This window comes from Sus scrofa, chromosome 4 (assembly GCF_054392235.1).
Source record: "Sus scrofa isolate SSC_HxYL_T2T_F1_AM1 chromosome 4, Sscrofa_HxYL_maternal_Yorkshire_Landrace_v2.0, whole genome shotgun sequence".
NCBI lineage: Eukaryota > Metazoa > Chordata > Mammalia > Artiodactyla > Suidae > Sus > Sus scrofa.
Window position 1 is genome coordinate 38,837,260 of NC_139386.1, and position 14,708 is coordinate 38,851,967.

General features: G+C 44.7%; 1 protein-coding gene across 6 annotated transcripts in view; it reads right to left on the reverse strand.

Annotated features, from left to right (window-relative positions):
• MATN2 (matrilin 2) overlaps positions 1–14,708 on the reverse strand; it is a 170,598-nt gene that overhangs the window by 68,426 nt on the left and 87,464 nt on the right. For all 6 annotated transcript variants that reach the window (XM_021089069.2, XM_085022004.1, XM_021089067.2 and 3 more), the window contains exon 5: positions 7,503–7,625. In XM_021089069.2, coding sequence (XP_020944728.2) covers positions 7,503–7,625 — 123 coding nt within the window. The remainder of the gene's footprint in view (positions 1–7,502; positions 7,626–14,708) is intronic.

Consider the following 14,708-nt stretch of genomic DNA (forward strand, 5'->3'; position numbering starts at 1 on the left):
AAATGAGGAACTTAGTCCATAATCCATCCTTGGTCACCTGAATTTTCAAACCAATTTCAGTTCTGCACAGAGTGAGTGAAATGAGCAGTTAGGGAAATGAAACTATAGTATTTGAATTTAATGCTCCACTGACTCAAAAGTGTGGAAATGTCTAAAAAGTCCTGAGTGGGAGTTCCCATCATGGTGCAGCAGAAACCAATCCAATTAGGAACCATGACGTTGCGGGTTCAATCCCTGGCCTCGCTCAGTGAGTTAAGGATGTGACGTTGCTGTGGCTGTGGTGCAGGCCGGCAGCTGTAGCTCTGATTCGACCCCTAGCCTGAGAATCTCCATATGTTGAGGGTACAGCCCTTAAAAGGCAAAAAATAAAATAAAAAATAACAACAAAAAGTCCTGAGTCTGACTAAAACCTGAATTTTCATGCAGGTCACAGTCATCATTCTGGGGTGAGTCAAAATATTTCCATTGGGTCCCTTCACCAGTAGCTGGTCCTGAAGAAACTTCTTTAAATGAAGAGTTTAGACTTGCTGTCCCCACTTTCTCATCCCTTTAAATCTGCCCTTTACCTCACCCCTCTTGATCATTATCAATGACCTCCTGGTCATTTTTGTGTCCCCTGTGCCTAGCAGAGTGCTTGGCCAAGAGTCTGGAAACATTTGCTAAGATGAATCAATGACTCAACTCGATGGCTTTTTCTCTAAGTTCTATTCCATTTGGCCTCACTGGGGCATGACACAAATACTGACCTGGCCTAGCAAAGTCGCAGGATACAAAATCAATACACAGAAATTGACAGCGTTTCTATATATTAACAATGAAAAAGCAGAAAAGGAAATTAGGGAAGCAATCCCATTTACCATCACATCCAAAAGAATAAAATACCTAGGAGTAAACCTACCTAAAGAAACAAAAGACCTATACTCTGAAAACTACAAGCCACTGATGAAAGAAATCAAAGATGACACAAATAGATGGAAAGATACACCATGCTCATGGAAAAAATACTGACCTGGCCTAGAAATTCTCTGTCCTATCATATTCCATGACTTCTGATTCTCTCGCCCACCTCTCCCCAGCTCTTCCACCCCCACTTGAGAGTTAATATTATCAAAATGACTATACTACCTAAGGCAATCTACAGATTCAATGCAATCCCTATATAATTACCAAGGACATTTTCACAGACCCTGAACAAAATATTTTAAAGTTTGTTTGGAAGTACAAAAGACCCAGAATAGCCAAAGACAACCTGAAAAAAAAAAAAAATGGAGCTGGAGAAATCAGGCTCCCAGACTTCAGACGATACTACAAAGCAACAGTCATCAAAACTGCATGGTACTGGCACAAAGACAGAAATATAGATCAGTGGAACAGGATAGAAAGCCCAGAATTAACACACACCTACAACCAACTAATCTATGACAAAGGAGGCAAGAATATACAATGGAGAAAGGACAGTTTGTTCAATAAGTGGTGCTGGGAAAACTGGACAGCCACATGTAAAAGAATGAAATGAGAACACTCCCTAACACCATACACAAAAATCAACTCCAAATGGATTAAAGACCTAGATATAAGACCAGAAACTATCAAACTCCTAGAGGAAAACATAGGCCAAACACTCTCCGACATAAATGACAGCAACATCTTCTCAGATCCACCTATCAGAGTATTGACAATAAAAAGAAAAATAAACAAATGGGATCTAATCAAACTTCAAAGTTTCTGCACAGCAAAGGAAACCCTAAACAACACAAAAAGACAACCCACAGAATGGGAGAACATATTTGCAAATGAAATCGACTGACAAGGGATTAATCTCCAAAATTTATAAACAACTTCTGCAGCTCCATACCAAAAAAACAAACAAGCCTATCAAAAAATGGGCAGAAGATCTAAACAGACAAGTCTCCAAAGAAGACATACAGATGGCCAAGAAACACATGAAAAGATGTTCAACGTCACTCATGATTAGAGAGATCCAAATCAAAACCACTCTGAGGTACCACCTTACACCAGCCAGAACGGCCATCATCCAAAAGTCTACAAACAGTAAGTGCTGGAGAGGGTGTGATGAAAAAGGATCCTTAGCACACTGTTGGTGGGATTGTCAATTGGTGCAACCACTGTGGAAAACAGGATGGAGATTCCTCAGAAAACTAAACATAGAACTACCATTTGATCCAGCAATCTCACTCCTGGGCATCTATCCAGAGAAAACCACGACTCGCAAAGACACATGTACTCCAATGTTCACTGCAGCACTATTTACAATAGCCAAGGCATGGAAACAACCTAAACATCCATTGACAGAAGAGTGGATCCAGAAGATGTGGTACATATACACAATGGAATATTACTCAGCCATTAAAAAGAACAAAATACCAGCATTTTTTGCAACATGGATGGACCTAGAAACTATCATGCTAAGTGAAGTCAGCCATACAATGAGACACCCACATCAAATGCTTTAACTGACATGTGGAATCTGAGAAAAGGACAGATGGAACTTCTTTGCAGAACAGGTGCTGACTCAACAGACATTGAAAAACTTACGGTCTCCAGAGGAGACAGTTTGGGGGGTGGGGGGATATGCCTGGGCTGTGGGATGGAAATCCTGTGAAATCAGATTGTTATGATCATTATACAACTACAGATGTGATAAATTCATTTGAGTAATTTTTAAAAAATGGAAAAAAAATACTGACCTGGCCTAGAAATTCTCTGTCCTATCATATTCCATGACTTCTGATTCTCTTGCCCACCTCTCCCCAGCTCTTCCACCCCCACTTGAGGCTCTTCTTTCATGGGTATTCTTCCTGCCTCCCCCCCCCCCCACCGACATCTCCCTCCTGCTCCCCACCCCTCACCCCAGGTGGCTACAGCTTATTCTCACCTAACACCACACTTCGTGGCCTCCAGCAGATGATGGTGATGATGAGATGGGCTGGTAATAATAACACAAACAACAACTGCCTAATGTCTATCAGGAATTTTATTCATGCTCTAATTGAATCCCACATACTCTATGATGCAGGTATGATTACTCTGTGTTATAGATGAGAACACTGAGGTTTCCAAATAAAATGACACATGACTAGCAAGTACCATAACTGGGATTTAAGCCAAGGTCTTCCTGCATGGAAGGTCCAGATGTTTTCCAAACAAATATATAAGTGAACATCTGAAATGCAAACTAAAACTTGGAAGGAAAGGTACAGTGCTGCTTCCAATCTGCATGAACAGATCTAGATTTAACCTCTAACTGCTCCTTGTGGTGTTCGTGCTGCCTCCCCTTTTTCTTTCTTTTTTTTTTTTTTTGGCTTATTAACAGCTGAACCCACGGCATATGGAGGTTCCCAGGCTAGGGGTCAAATCGGAGCTACAGCTGCTGGCCAGAGCCACAACCACAGCAACACAGGCTCCGAGCCGCGTCTGCGACCTACACCACAGCTCACGGCAATGCCAGATCCTTAACCCACTGAGCAAGGCCAGGGATCGAACCCGCAACCTCCTGGTTCCTAGTCGGATTCATTTCCACTGCACCACAACGGGAACTCCTGCCTCTGCTCCTTGTTGGTGTCCCATCGCAGCTTTAGCCCATTTTGTCTAAAACTACTCATCCTCTTTTCTAAAAATCTGTTCCCCTCACTCTTTCCTTATGGTCGCCATCACTCTCAGCATCATGGAGACTCAAACTCCGGAGCCGACTGTGACGTCCCCCTCCTCACAGCACCTCCCTTCATCCCTCCACCCCACTCTCTCCGTTTCTACAGTTGCTCCTCAAATCCTGGCTTCTGTCACCCCTCATCAGAGGACCACTATTGTCTCCTAACTGGTCTTTCCATCCCTCCCCATCTTCCTCCTGGAAACCATCCTGCCCTTCACCACGAGGTTGTTTCCCAAAATGAGGCTTTGCCTTTATCAGTCCCAATTAGAAACCCTTTAGGGTCTCTTTTCAGAGACAAAGTCCAGACTCTTGAGCCTGGTTTTCAAAGCCCTGAATGCCCTGGTTCCATGTGATGTCTTCAACTCTGCATCTGCAGGAATTCTCTGCTTTAAGAGAGCTGGTCGCCTCAACTGTTTAAGTCAGACTGGCCATACCTTGGGCGAGCCTACAATTTCTCATGCAGACTGGTACTCCCTTGAAAGTGAAAGGGAGTGCTCCTGATAACTGAGCCAACAGACGTAAACTGGGATCCTCCTGGATTAACTGGGATCATGGTCCCCATAGTCCCACTGTTCCCCACCCATCTACATACAGACTACCCAGACCAGAGGCTCACGGAACGCTTTCAGCATCCTGACCAAGCTCTGCTTCTCCTCTAAACTTTCTGTGCTAATTCTGACACCCAGAATCTCCATCTTTTTTTTTTTTTTTTTTTTTTTGTCTTTTTGCCTTTTCTAGGGCCGCTTCCATGGCATATGGAGGTTCCTAGGCCAGGGGTCAAATCGAAGCTGTAGCCGCGAGCCTACGCCAGAGCCACAACAACGCAGGATCCGAGCCGTGTCTGCGACCTACACCACAGCTCACGGCAACGCCGGATCGTTAACCCACTGAGCAAGGGCAGGGACCGAACCCGAAACCTCATGGTTCCTAGTCGGATTCGTTAACCACTGCACCACGACGGGAACTCCCAGAGTCTCCATCTTTAACAGGTCCCTTCAGATGGATATCTTCAGGCCAGGCTGCCACTATAGTTCAACTTGGTGGCTTCTCACAGTGATCATCTCCCCCCACCTATCTGCCTGCTCTCCACCTGCTCCTCCCAGCCCAGTCTCAGCCTTCTGGCTCTGAGAGCATGGCCACTTCTGCACCATCACTGCCCTTCACGTCTTCCCTTGACTTAGACATGTGTCCAACTGCTACCCTTCCTTCCTCACCAGATCTTCCCCCCAACCCCCCACCCAGCCATGAGGATGTCCCGACCTTCTGGGGCCTCATTATCTCCATCATCTGCTTTGCACTCAGTACAGCCCCATGGAGGAGCAACTGATGTTTCAGAAATTTGCTCAGTCCTCTTAACCAAGGCAACTGGCAACAAAGGCCCACCACCACTTAACCATCTCACTCTAAGAGGTCAAGGCACTTGGCTGAAGAGGATGAGAATAAGAATGTCTGATGGATGAGGCCCAGGGGTCACACACAGTCGCTCTCATTTTCCCATTCTTCTGCTTGAACCCCCCTCTGAGGAAGGCAGACATTCCTACACGCTGATAGCAGCAGCAAGAGAAATGCCTATCTCTAAGAAACAGCCCACAACAGCTCCCTGGCAACCACAGCATCTCTTCATGCCTGCTGCTCTTTAGTAAATGTCAAACCCTGAAGTTACGGTAAAACCCTCAGAGACTCAAAGGCTCTTCACTGTGGAGGACAATTAGGGAACTACTTGGCGACACCCAGAGAATGGGACTCCTCACTGCCCTCCCGTTTTCCAAGGGCCAAGGCAGGCCTCCTGCCACAGCCTTGGCCCCTGTGGCTCCTGCCCCATTGACTTCCTGTCATTCACACAAGCTCTGGGCCCTCCCTGTTCCTTCCCTGACTCTAATTAACCAGACACCATCACCCTGTTTCCCAAAGGTCATCCACTGGCTTTACCTCCAATGGTCTGATTTCCTTCTGACCCAACGGCACCCAAAGTTTCTACTCATTTAACAACTGGTAAGGGGAAAATATATATGTGAAACAAAACAGGGCAGGACCTCACTTTGTTAAACATTTTAACAAAATGTTGTGAAGTAGATATTTACATGGGAAAAGCTCTGGCAGAAAATACAAGCTATTATGAGTGATTTTCTCATCTGCTGAAGTTCCTCAATGAAAAGAGGTTACTTGCATAATAAAAATTAGTTATACATAAGAAAAAAGAATTATAAGAATATAAAAGAGGAGTTCCCATCGTGGCGCAGAGGAAACGAATCCGACTAGGAACCATGAGGTTGCAAGTTTGATCCCTGGCCTTGCTCAGTGGGTCAAGGATCCGGTGTTGCCATGAGCTGTAGTGTAGGTCACAGACGCAGCTCAGATCTAGTGGTACTGTGGCTGTGGTGTAGGCTGGCAGCTGCAGCTCCAATTAGACTCCTACCCTAGCCTGGGAACTTCCATATGCCGCGGGTGCGGCTCTAAAAAGACAAAAGACCAAAATAAATAAATAAATAAAAGAATTATATAAGAAAAAAAATTAATTATCCATAGGAAAAAAGAAAAAAAAAAAAAAGAGCCAGTGTTTCCACACTGGCTTCTTTTCTGCCAGTGCTGGTGGATGTGGTACCCTGCTACCTATCACAGTCACCACTGACAGAATAAGGGGGAAAGAATACTGCTGAGGCTTAGGCAATCAATTCCATGTGTAGACTTCTGATGAGGGCCGTTTTCACCTCCATCAATGTGTAAAAAGCAACCAACAAACCCACTTGATTCTCATCATCACCTGCAAGGAACAGGCCACCACCTACATTTTTTGTTTTGTTACTTTTTCCTTCTATATCCTTAGCCAAGAATCAGGGCATGCTGAAAAGTATAAGCTCTGTGTGGAAAAAAAAAAAAATCACTCTCTGTTTGTGGGAAGCAAGATAGAACAGGTCCCCTGAAAATAAGGGAACACAGAACAGGAAATGCAGGATTTCAAGTTAGAAAATGCAGGTTTCAGTTCTGATGTCAGTCAAGCCCTTTTCCTTTCTTTCCAGATGTTCTGCCTCATAAGCAGCCACCCAGCAGAGTTAACTGAATACCTACTATCTGCCAGGCACTGGTTGTTGGTGGAAAGACCAATGAGGCTATGCAAGTTTAAAGGGCTTTGCAGACAAACTGGGAGGTGCCACAGCATCTCTGGGGTTCGCAGGCCTGCCCTGCACGTGCAGAGGAGAACCACTGCCCATCACTGAAGAAATTAAATGCTGCCCCCGCACCCCACCCCAGGCTGGAGCAATATGGAATCACCCAAGTGGGAAGCCTTCAGCTGATTCCAAGCAGAACCCATAATTTCCTTTAGACGTCTTATTCGGAGCAGCAGCATTTGAGGCTGCTGTTTGCTTTCTCTGACTATGGTGTCTTCTTACATCCTGCTGGACTCTCACACCTGGCAGTCACCAGGACCTGTCACTGAACTGCAGATCCGGACTTTGAAGGCAGGCCACCTCCATCTCAGAGGCGCTACTCGGCAACCTCGTCCACCAGCCAAGGAACGTCAAGTACAACACGAGCTATACTGCGGTCAGGCCATCCCACATACACCCTCCGAATCAAACGAAAATCCACGCAGTCCTTTCCAAGGCAATCGGTAACAGGTTATTACATTGACAGAGATGATCATAAACATGTCTTTTGCTGCGGCCCCAGAATGAGAAAATGCTAACCTCAGCCACAACCGAAGTCTTTAAAGTTCAAATTCTGAGAACCTGGAGCATTGTATCAAAGCTCCAAGAAGTGCAAAGGCTACAGGGGCGGGGCGAGGGCGGGGCTCCCCTCCCTTCTCACGAAGCAGGACTGGATGACTACTCACCCACGCACCGTTTCCCGTCCTCCGCCAGGGTGTAGCCCCCGTAGCACTGGCACACAAAGGAGCCCAGCAGGTTCACGCAGAGTTGCTCGCAGCCGTGGTCCTCTGCCGCGCACAGATCCTGGACTGGGGCAAAGCCATCTCGTTAGAACAGGCTCAGAAGGAGGTGACCCTTGGCACAGGGCCATCGACCAGCAACTCAACTCTACAGCCCTTGTCAAAATAACTTAAAAACACGGATAGTATTATAGGGTCATAGTGGAAAATTTGGAAAATAAAAAAAAAAAAAAAAAAAAGGAGTTCCCGTTGTGGTGCAGTGGTTAACGAATCCGACTAGGAACCATGAGGTTGCGGGTTCGATCCCAGCCCTTGCTCAGTGGGTTAACGATCCGGCGTTGCCATGAGCTGTGGTGTAGGTTGCAGACGTGGCTCGGATCCCGCGTTGCTGTGGCTCTGGCCTAGGCCGACAGCTATAGCTCCGATTAGACCCCTAGCCTGGGAACCTCCATATGCCGCGGGAGCCGCCCAAGAAATGGCAAAAAAAAAGAAGAATTCCACCTGTAATCCCCTCACCTGCAGTCCTATCACCCAGAAGCCACCCCTGTTAATATTTGGGTGAGTTTCCATGTATATTTAAAAATATCTTTTTCAAAGTTGGAATTATTCACCTCGCTAAATAATTTAAAATTAACATCAATTTGTGTCTTTCCCACACCAATGAATGTGACCTGGAAACATCTGGATGGGTCTTGAGGACTAAAAGCGATACTGAGCAGCATCAGCTCTTATCTGCGTCAAGCACTATTCATATTCTCTGAGAATGAACAGGCTTTGTAATCAGAGTCTCACCAATTTACACAGAGATAACTCGGTGCTGTCTTTGACATTTTGCAGATGGGGAAGCTGAGAGCACAGTGAAAAGACCTGCTCCTACACCAAAAACATGGCAGGTCTCTGGAGGAGCCCTAATTCTCAAGTCTGCATCAGTCCTTTGGGACCTACTTTTCCTCATTCCATTTCTCTTTCAGAAGGACCTTTGAAAATCCTCTTTGCACTCTATTTTCTCATCCCATTAATTAGTGTGGAAAATAAGGAGCCAAAGGAAGTTAGGTAGAGGTAACAAAGATTACTAGGGAGAAATGAATATATGGCTATTAACAGTCCTACTTTGGTCAAATATTTATGATGTGTCTACAAAGTACAAAGCCCTGGCTATTTATGCAAATGCAATATAAGAATATATCCATAGGAAGGCATTTACTGCTGTGGAACTAAGAATATATCAGAGGATGAAAAGGTTAAAGGCATTTTTAATCCATCACCGACTCAGTCTCTCCTTTGAAGAAACAGGCTGACATGATGACATTATTTCTCAGCAAAGAGAATGGCTTGGTTTCATAATTAGCTCTTTCAGTGACTTTACCATTGAAGTTGGGAGAAAATCAGACAGCATTAAAGGGATTGAATATATTAATTTTTTTTTCCCTCTGGTTAAAAGTTACCACTATGACATATGGTAAAAACTCAATTCATTACAAAGCTTGATTAATTCTTGAATCCAATGGCTACATTTTAATGTAATATTCTGGGTCCTTGAGTTTTATGCTTTTAGATATGTATAAAAATCAAACTGATAAAAAGATAAAAGCTGATTTATTCACCACCTCTATCAAATGCAGTAATTTAAAAAAAAAAAAAAAAAGCTTTTGGAATGGATTAGCAATGAGATCCTGCTGGGTAGCACTGGGAACTATGTCTAGTCACTTATGATGGAGCATGATAACATATGAAAATAGAATGTGTACATGTATATGTAACTGGGTCACCAAGCTGTACAGTAGAAAAAAATTGTATAGGGGAAATAACTATTAAAAATAATAAAAATAGAGCTTTGTCCGGATATATAAAAATAAAAGCCACATTATAAGATTAAAAAGTGTTTAAGTCTAAGTCTCCACAAATAAGGATTCTGGTTTTAAAATGCAACAAGAATTATTTTCTTTCCTAAATCAATAAAGCAGATGAAAAAATTATAGATGCAAATTCCTCTCTTACCAGTGTATTTCTATCTGATATTTCCAATTGGGAATTCCAATGGAGATTTCCCATGGATCCAGATATAAGGAAAATGGAAATAACCAGAGAAAACTTCAGCTCATCACAGTGAATAATTAAAGGAGGACAAAATGTACAGTTAGTTAGAAGCCCAGGCCAGAGATCTAAGAAAAATCTGAATCATAGAATACTCTTCATTTACTGAATAAACGAAGCACCTTCTTTGTCCCAGGCCCTGGGGATACAGTGGTGAACCAAACAGATAAAAAGGGCTCCTGCCATCACACAGCTTGTATTCTAACGGTTACTTATGTGCCTTTCTGATAAAAACCCAGAAGCGGAGTTTATCTGAAGAAAATGAAAACACTAATTCAAAAAGATACATGTACCCCTATGTTCACTGCAGCATTATTTACAATAGCCAAGATATAAAAGCAACCTAAGTGCCCAACAAAAGATGAATGGATAAAGAAGATATACACTACATGGAGTTTGTATTATGGCTCAATGGGTTAAGAACACAACATAGTCTCCATGAGGATGTGGGTTTGATTCCTGGCCTCACTCAGTGGGTTAAGGATCCAGCATTGCTGCAAGCTTTGGCATAGGTCACAGCTGTCACTAAGAACTGGTGTTGCTGTGGCTATGGTTTAGGCCTGCAGCTGCAGCTCTGATTCCACCTCTAGCCCGGAAACTTCCATATGCTGCAGGTTCAGCCATTAAAAAGAAAAAAAAAATAGAAGATATGCAACATATAGTTAATGAAATATTACTCAGCCATGAAAAAGAATGAAATTTTGCCATTTGTGACAACATGGATGAATCTTTAGAGCATTATGCTAAGTGAAGTAAGTCATAGAAAGATAAATACCATATGGCCTCACTTATATGTAGAATCTAAAAAAGAAAACAAATGAAAAACACAACAGAAACACACTCAAAGATACAGAGAACAAACAGGTGGTTACCAGAGGGGATGGGTTGGGAGTATGGATTAAATACATGAAGGGGATTAAGAGGTACAAACTTCAGCTGTAAAACAAGTAAGTCACAGGGATGTAATGTACACATAGGGAATATAATTAATAATACTGGAACAAGTTTGTATGGCGACAGATGATGACTTATTGTGATGAATATTTCATAATGTCGATAATGACAATGTAAAATATTGAATCACTATGTGGTCCACCTGAAACTAAAAACATCAGACCTCAAACATAACTAAACACACACACACACATATGGATATGTGTATGTATACATACACACACAAACACACAAAAGAGTGTTTCTGACTAAAAGGTCATGAGGTAGAAGAAACCAGCCCCATCTGAGGACTGGGAAGGCCAGAGCAGGTATCAGATGCACCCTAAATAACCAAAATACAAACGAGAAGATGATAGAAATGCATAGAGAGGTGCTGACAATAGAATGGGAGTTCAGAATGGGGATGGATTATTCCCAGCCAAGGCTGGATCTATCAGAAAAGGCTGGCTGGCAAGTGGGGGAGAAGAGAGAAAAGGAAATGGCCCCCTGGGGGGGCTGAGGGAACAGTGGCAGTCAATGTGCAGAAGCCAGAGGGAAGCAGGACAGGCGTGGTAGCTGAATTCCACTCCAGGAATTGTACGGGAAATAGCGGGAAGGAACATCGGCAGGACAACTGACACCAGATGGCAGCTGGCCTGGACTCCGTTCGGGCAGGCAGTGAAGACCACTCAAGGGAAAAGCCTTGAAAAGGAAGATGGATCATTTCACCTGAGCTGTGCTTTGGAAGGATACCTCTGGTTGCCTCTTGGTTTCTTTGAGCTCTGGGAAATTTAAAGGACTTCTAGTGCAGATAAATGCAAAGCACTGTTTGGCTTGGGAGCACTGCTACTTTTCTGAATTCCATGCCAAGGCAGCTTTGGTTTGCTTGCATGTGGTTAGGAAAATGAACCTCTTGACATGAGGACCTTCCACTGTGCTTTAGAGTTTTTGGCCTCACCCATCGGCTGTCAGTGCATATGCATGCACCCCTGCACTCTCCCCGCCCCCGGCACATAGCACAGTGTTTATGACATAGGCATATATACAGTGATTATTTACTTTGTCTCCCTTGCTAGGCTTTAAGCTCCCTAATCAAGGAGGCGGGCATCCCTGCATGAATTCCTGATGGCTGGAAAATGACAGCCCAGTACCCTGGAACAACCCACCGCCCAAATCCTAATTCCATCTCCAAAGGTTCAGGGCTGGGGGTGGAAGGGGGGTTGAGGAGGGGGGGGCACTCCTCCACCTGGGTCCCCCTTCTCAGCTCCCACTGCTGCTTTGCCTCCTCTCTGTGTCCAGCAGGAACCTTGCCTATCAATAGTTATGAAGGACTGGTGGGGGTTTAATTTTTTTTTTTTTTTTTTTTTTTTGCTTTTATAATGATCTGTTTTCAAATTTTCTAACAAGAGTTTATAACAAGAGCTTTTATAATAACAAAACAAATTACGAAAGAACCCCTTTGAAAGTAGCTTTGCCAAAGCAGTGAACTAGGATCTTGAAGCAATTAACTGGGTTTTTTTTTGTCCCAAAGACTTTCCCCGACAGGGTAAGTACGGAGGCAATGAGCTGCTTATTCCTGCGGGGACAGACAGCTGTGAATCACTGCAGGGTCCCGTCTACCAGAGCCGCAGTTCACAGCCTCCGCTACCCTTCAGCTCACCTGGGGATCTTTAGAAACTCCTGATGCCCAGCCCTCCCCCACTCCCCTTAAATCAGAGAGCTGGGGGTGGGATGCAGGCAGCAGTGTTCACTACAGCTCTCAGATAATTCATGTGCAGCCAGGTGGAGAGCCACTGAAACATCCGAGGGGAAGGTCCCCAGACACAGGAGTCAGCCTCTCCCTTTATCAACCAAGTCTGCGAGGCTCACATTCTTCTTTGAAACAAATCTCAGAGTTTATGCTGTCCTTGGACCCCTCTCCAAGTGGCTGAAAGCCCCTGGACACTACATGAGGGTGCGAGGCGTGGTAGGAACAGGAGGATTACAGCTCTCTTTCCAGAAGAATGGCCCACAAACAGTGGGCCCGCCAGTTGGCCTCAAGCCTTTCATACTGTTTTTAGAACATTGGGGATTTACGGCCACGAGTGATCTGTACGGTCCCAAAGGAAATCATAGAAGGATTAACTTAATTAAACAAAGACAAAGGAATAAATACAGGCCAGGCTCTAACAAAACAACTTTGTTGTTTTTCTGGCAGTGGTCACTTCCATTTGAAACAAATACAGATGTTTTTGGATGATTCCTTCTTCTTTAGAAAAACAGCAGTTCTTTGTCTCACAGCCGCCGGGAGGATTGCACGAAGGGTGATAAAGCTGTGGGGGATGGGAGAAGCCCTGGATTCAGAGTTTCCATTACCTTTCCAAGCCTTCTCTATCCTGTGACCCCTGCCTCGCTCAAGGCCATTGACGTCTGATGTCACCTCCTCCAGGAAACCTCCTCTAGGTTGGCCAGGCTTAGAGTCCCCTTCCTCTGGGTTTGTTTAGCACTATACACACAGCCCCACCAGAGCACTCAGGCATTTATCCCACAGTGTTGGATGGACCTGATCGAAGATCTGTCTGCCCAAATGGAATGGGAGCTGGTCTGACACAGCTTTGATTCCTCAGTGTCTCTGTGCACACAGTTGGTGCCCCGTAAGTGTTCACCTGCTGCATGAACAGTGACAAAGTCTCATAGGCCCTGCTTCCCCATAAGGAAGCTCCTAGAGTCCTAAAAATATCTTCTCCATCAGAATTGGGGTCCTGGGAAGATGAGTGAGATGGGAACAAAAGTCTTCCCGAGTCTCTGTGCCTCTCCTCGTCCCCAGCAAGAGATATGCCTCTACTAGAAGAGCACGGTGACATCAGGGAGCCAGCCCCCAGCTGCAGACACCAGAACTGTCATGACGGCACCAGCTGCCTTGCCATGGGCCGTATCCCTGGCACCCAGCGCAGGGCCTGGCACGTTGTAGGTGCTCAATAAGTACTTGTAAATGGACGAGTGGACCCCACCCCTGAAACACAGGGCTGTCGGGTGTTCCTATATATAAAATAAACAAGATCCTACTGTATAGCAGAGGGAACCATGTTCCATATGCTATAAAAACCTACAATGAAAAAGAATATATATGTATAACTGAGTCACCTCGCTGTACACCAGACACTAACACAACACTGTAAATCGACTATACGTCAATAAAAATAAACAGTGTGCTCAGAAGGTGCACTCACAGAAAAAAAAAATTTTTTTTTTTTTTTTTTTTTTTGTCTTTTTGCCTTTTCTAGGGCCACTCCGGCGGCATATGGAGGTTCCCAAGCTAGGGGTCGAATCAGAGCTGTAGCCACCGGCCTACACCAGAGCCACAGCAACGCAGGATCCAATCCGCATCTGCAACCTACACCACAGCTCACGGCAACTCCGGATCCTTAACCCACTGAGCAAGGCCAGGGACTGAACCCGCAACCTCATGCTTCCTAATCAGATTCGTTAACCACTGCACCACGACGGGAACTCCAGAAAAGATTATTTTATAATAAGGAGCCGAGGGAAGTAATATGAAAAGTTAGGCTCAAGGGAGTTGAAACTTGGAGGAGGAGATAAAGGGCAGTTATGTTTCCTTAGAGTAAGGGGGAGGCAATCAGATACAATGAAGAGAATACTGCCTTTGGAGCCAGACCTGGCTTTAGCGAGGTGACTTGTGTGACATCACATAAATGATTTCTGCACGGTTAAATTTTCATAGAGGTGACATAATTAAATGGAGAAAACATGCTATTTCAGGGTTAAATGAGATAATACAAAGCATCCGACAAATGGTAGGTACCCAATAATCATTAGCCTCCTTCTCTCCTAGATTGCGGTACATGAAGCTCTTGGCATTAAGCATGAAGCAGGGGTGGACCCCAACCAAATTGTGCCCTCATTACAATTCTTTTCTTTTCTTTTTAGGGCTGCACCTGCAGCACATGGAAGTTCTCAGGCTAGGGGCTGAATGAGAGCTGCAGCTGTCAGCCTACACCACAGCCACAGCAACTCAGGATCCGAGCCACATCTGTGACCTACACTACAGCTTGCAATAAGCCCAGATCCTTAACCCACTGAGGCCAGGGCTTGAACCGGCATCCCCATGGATACAAGTTGGGTTCT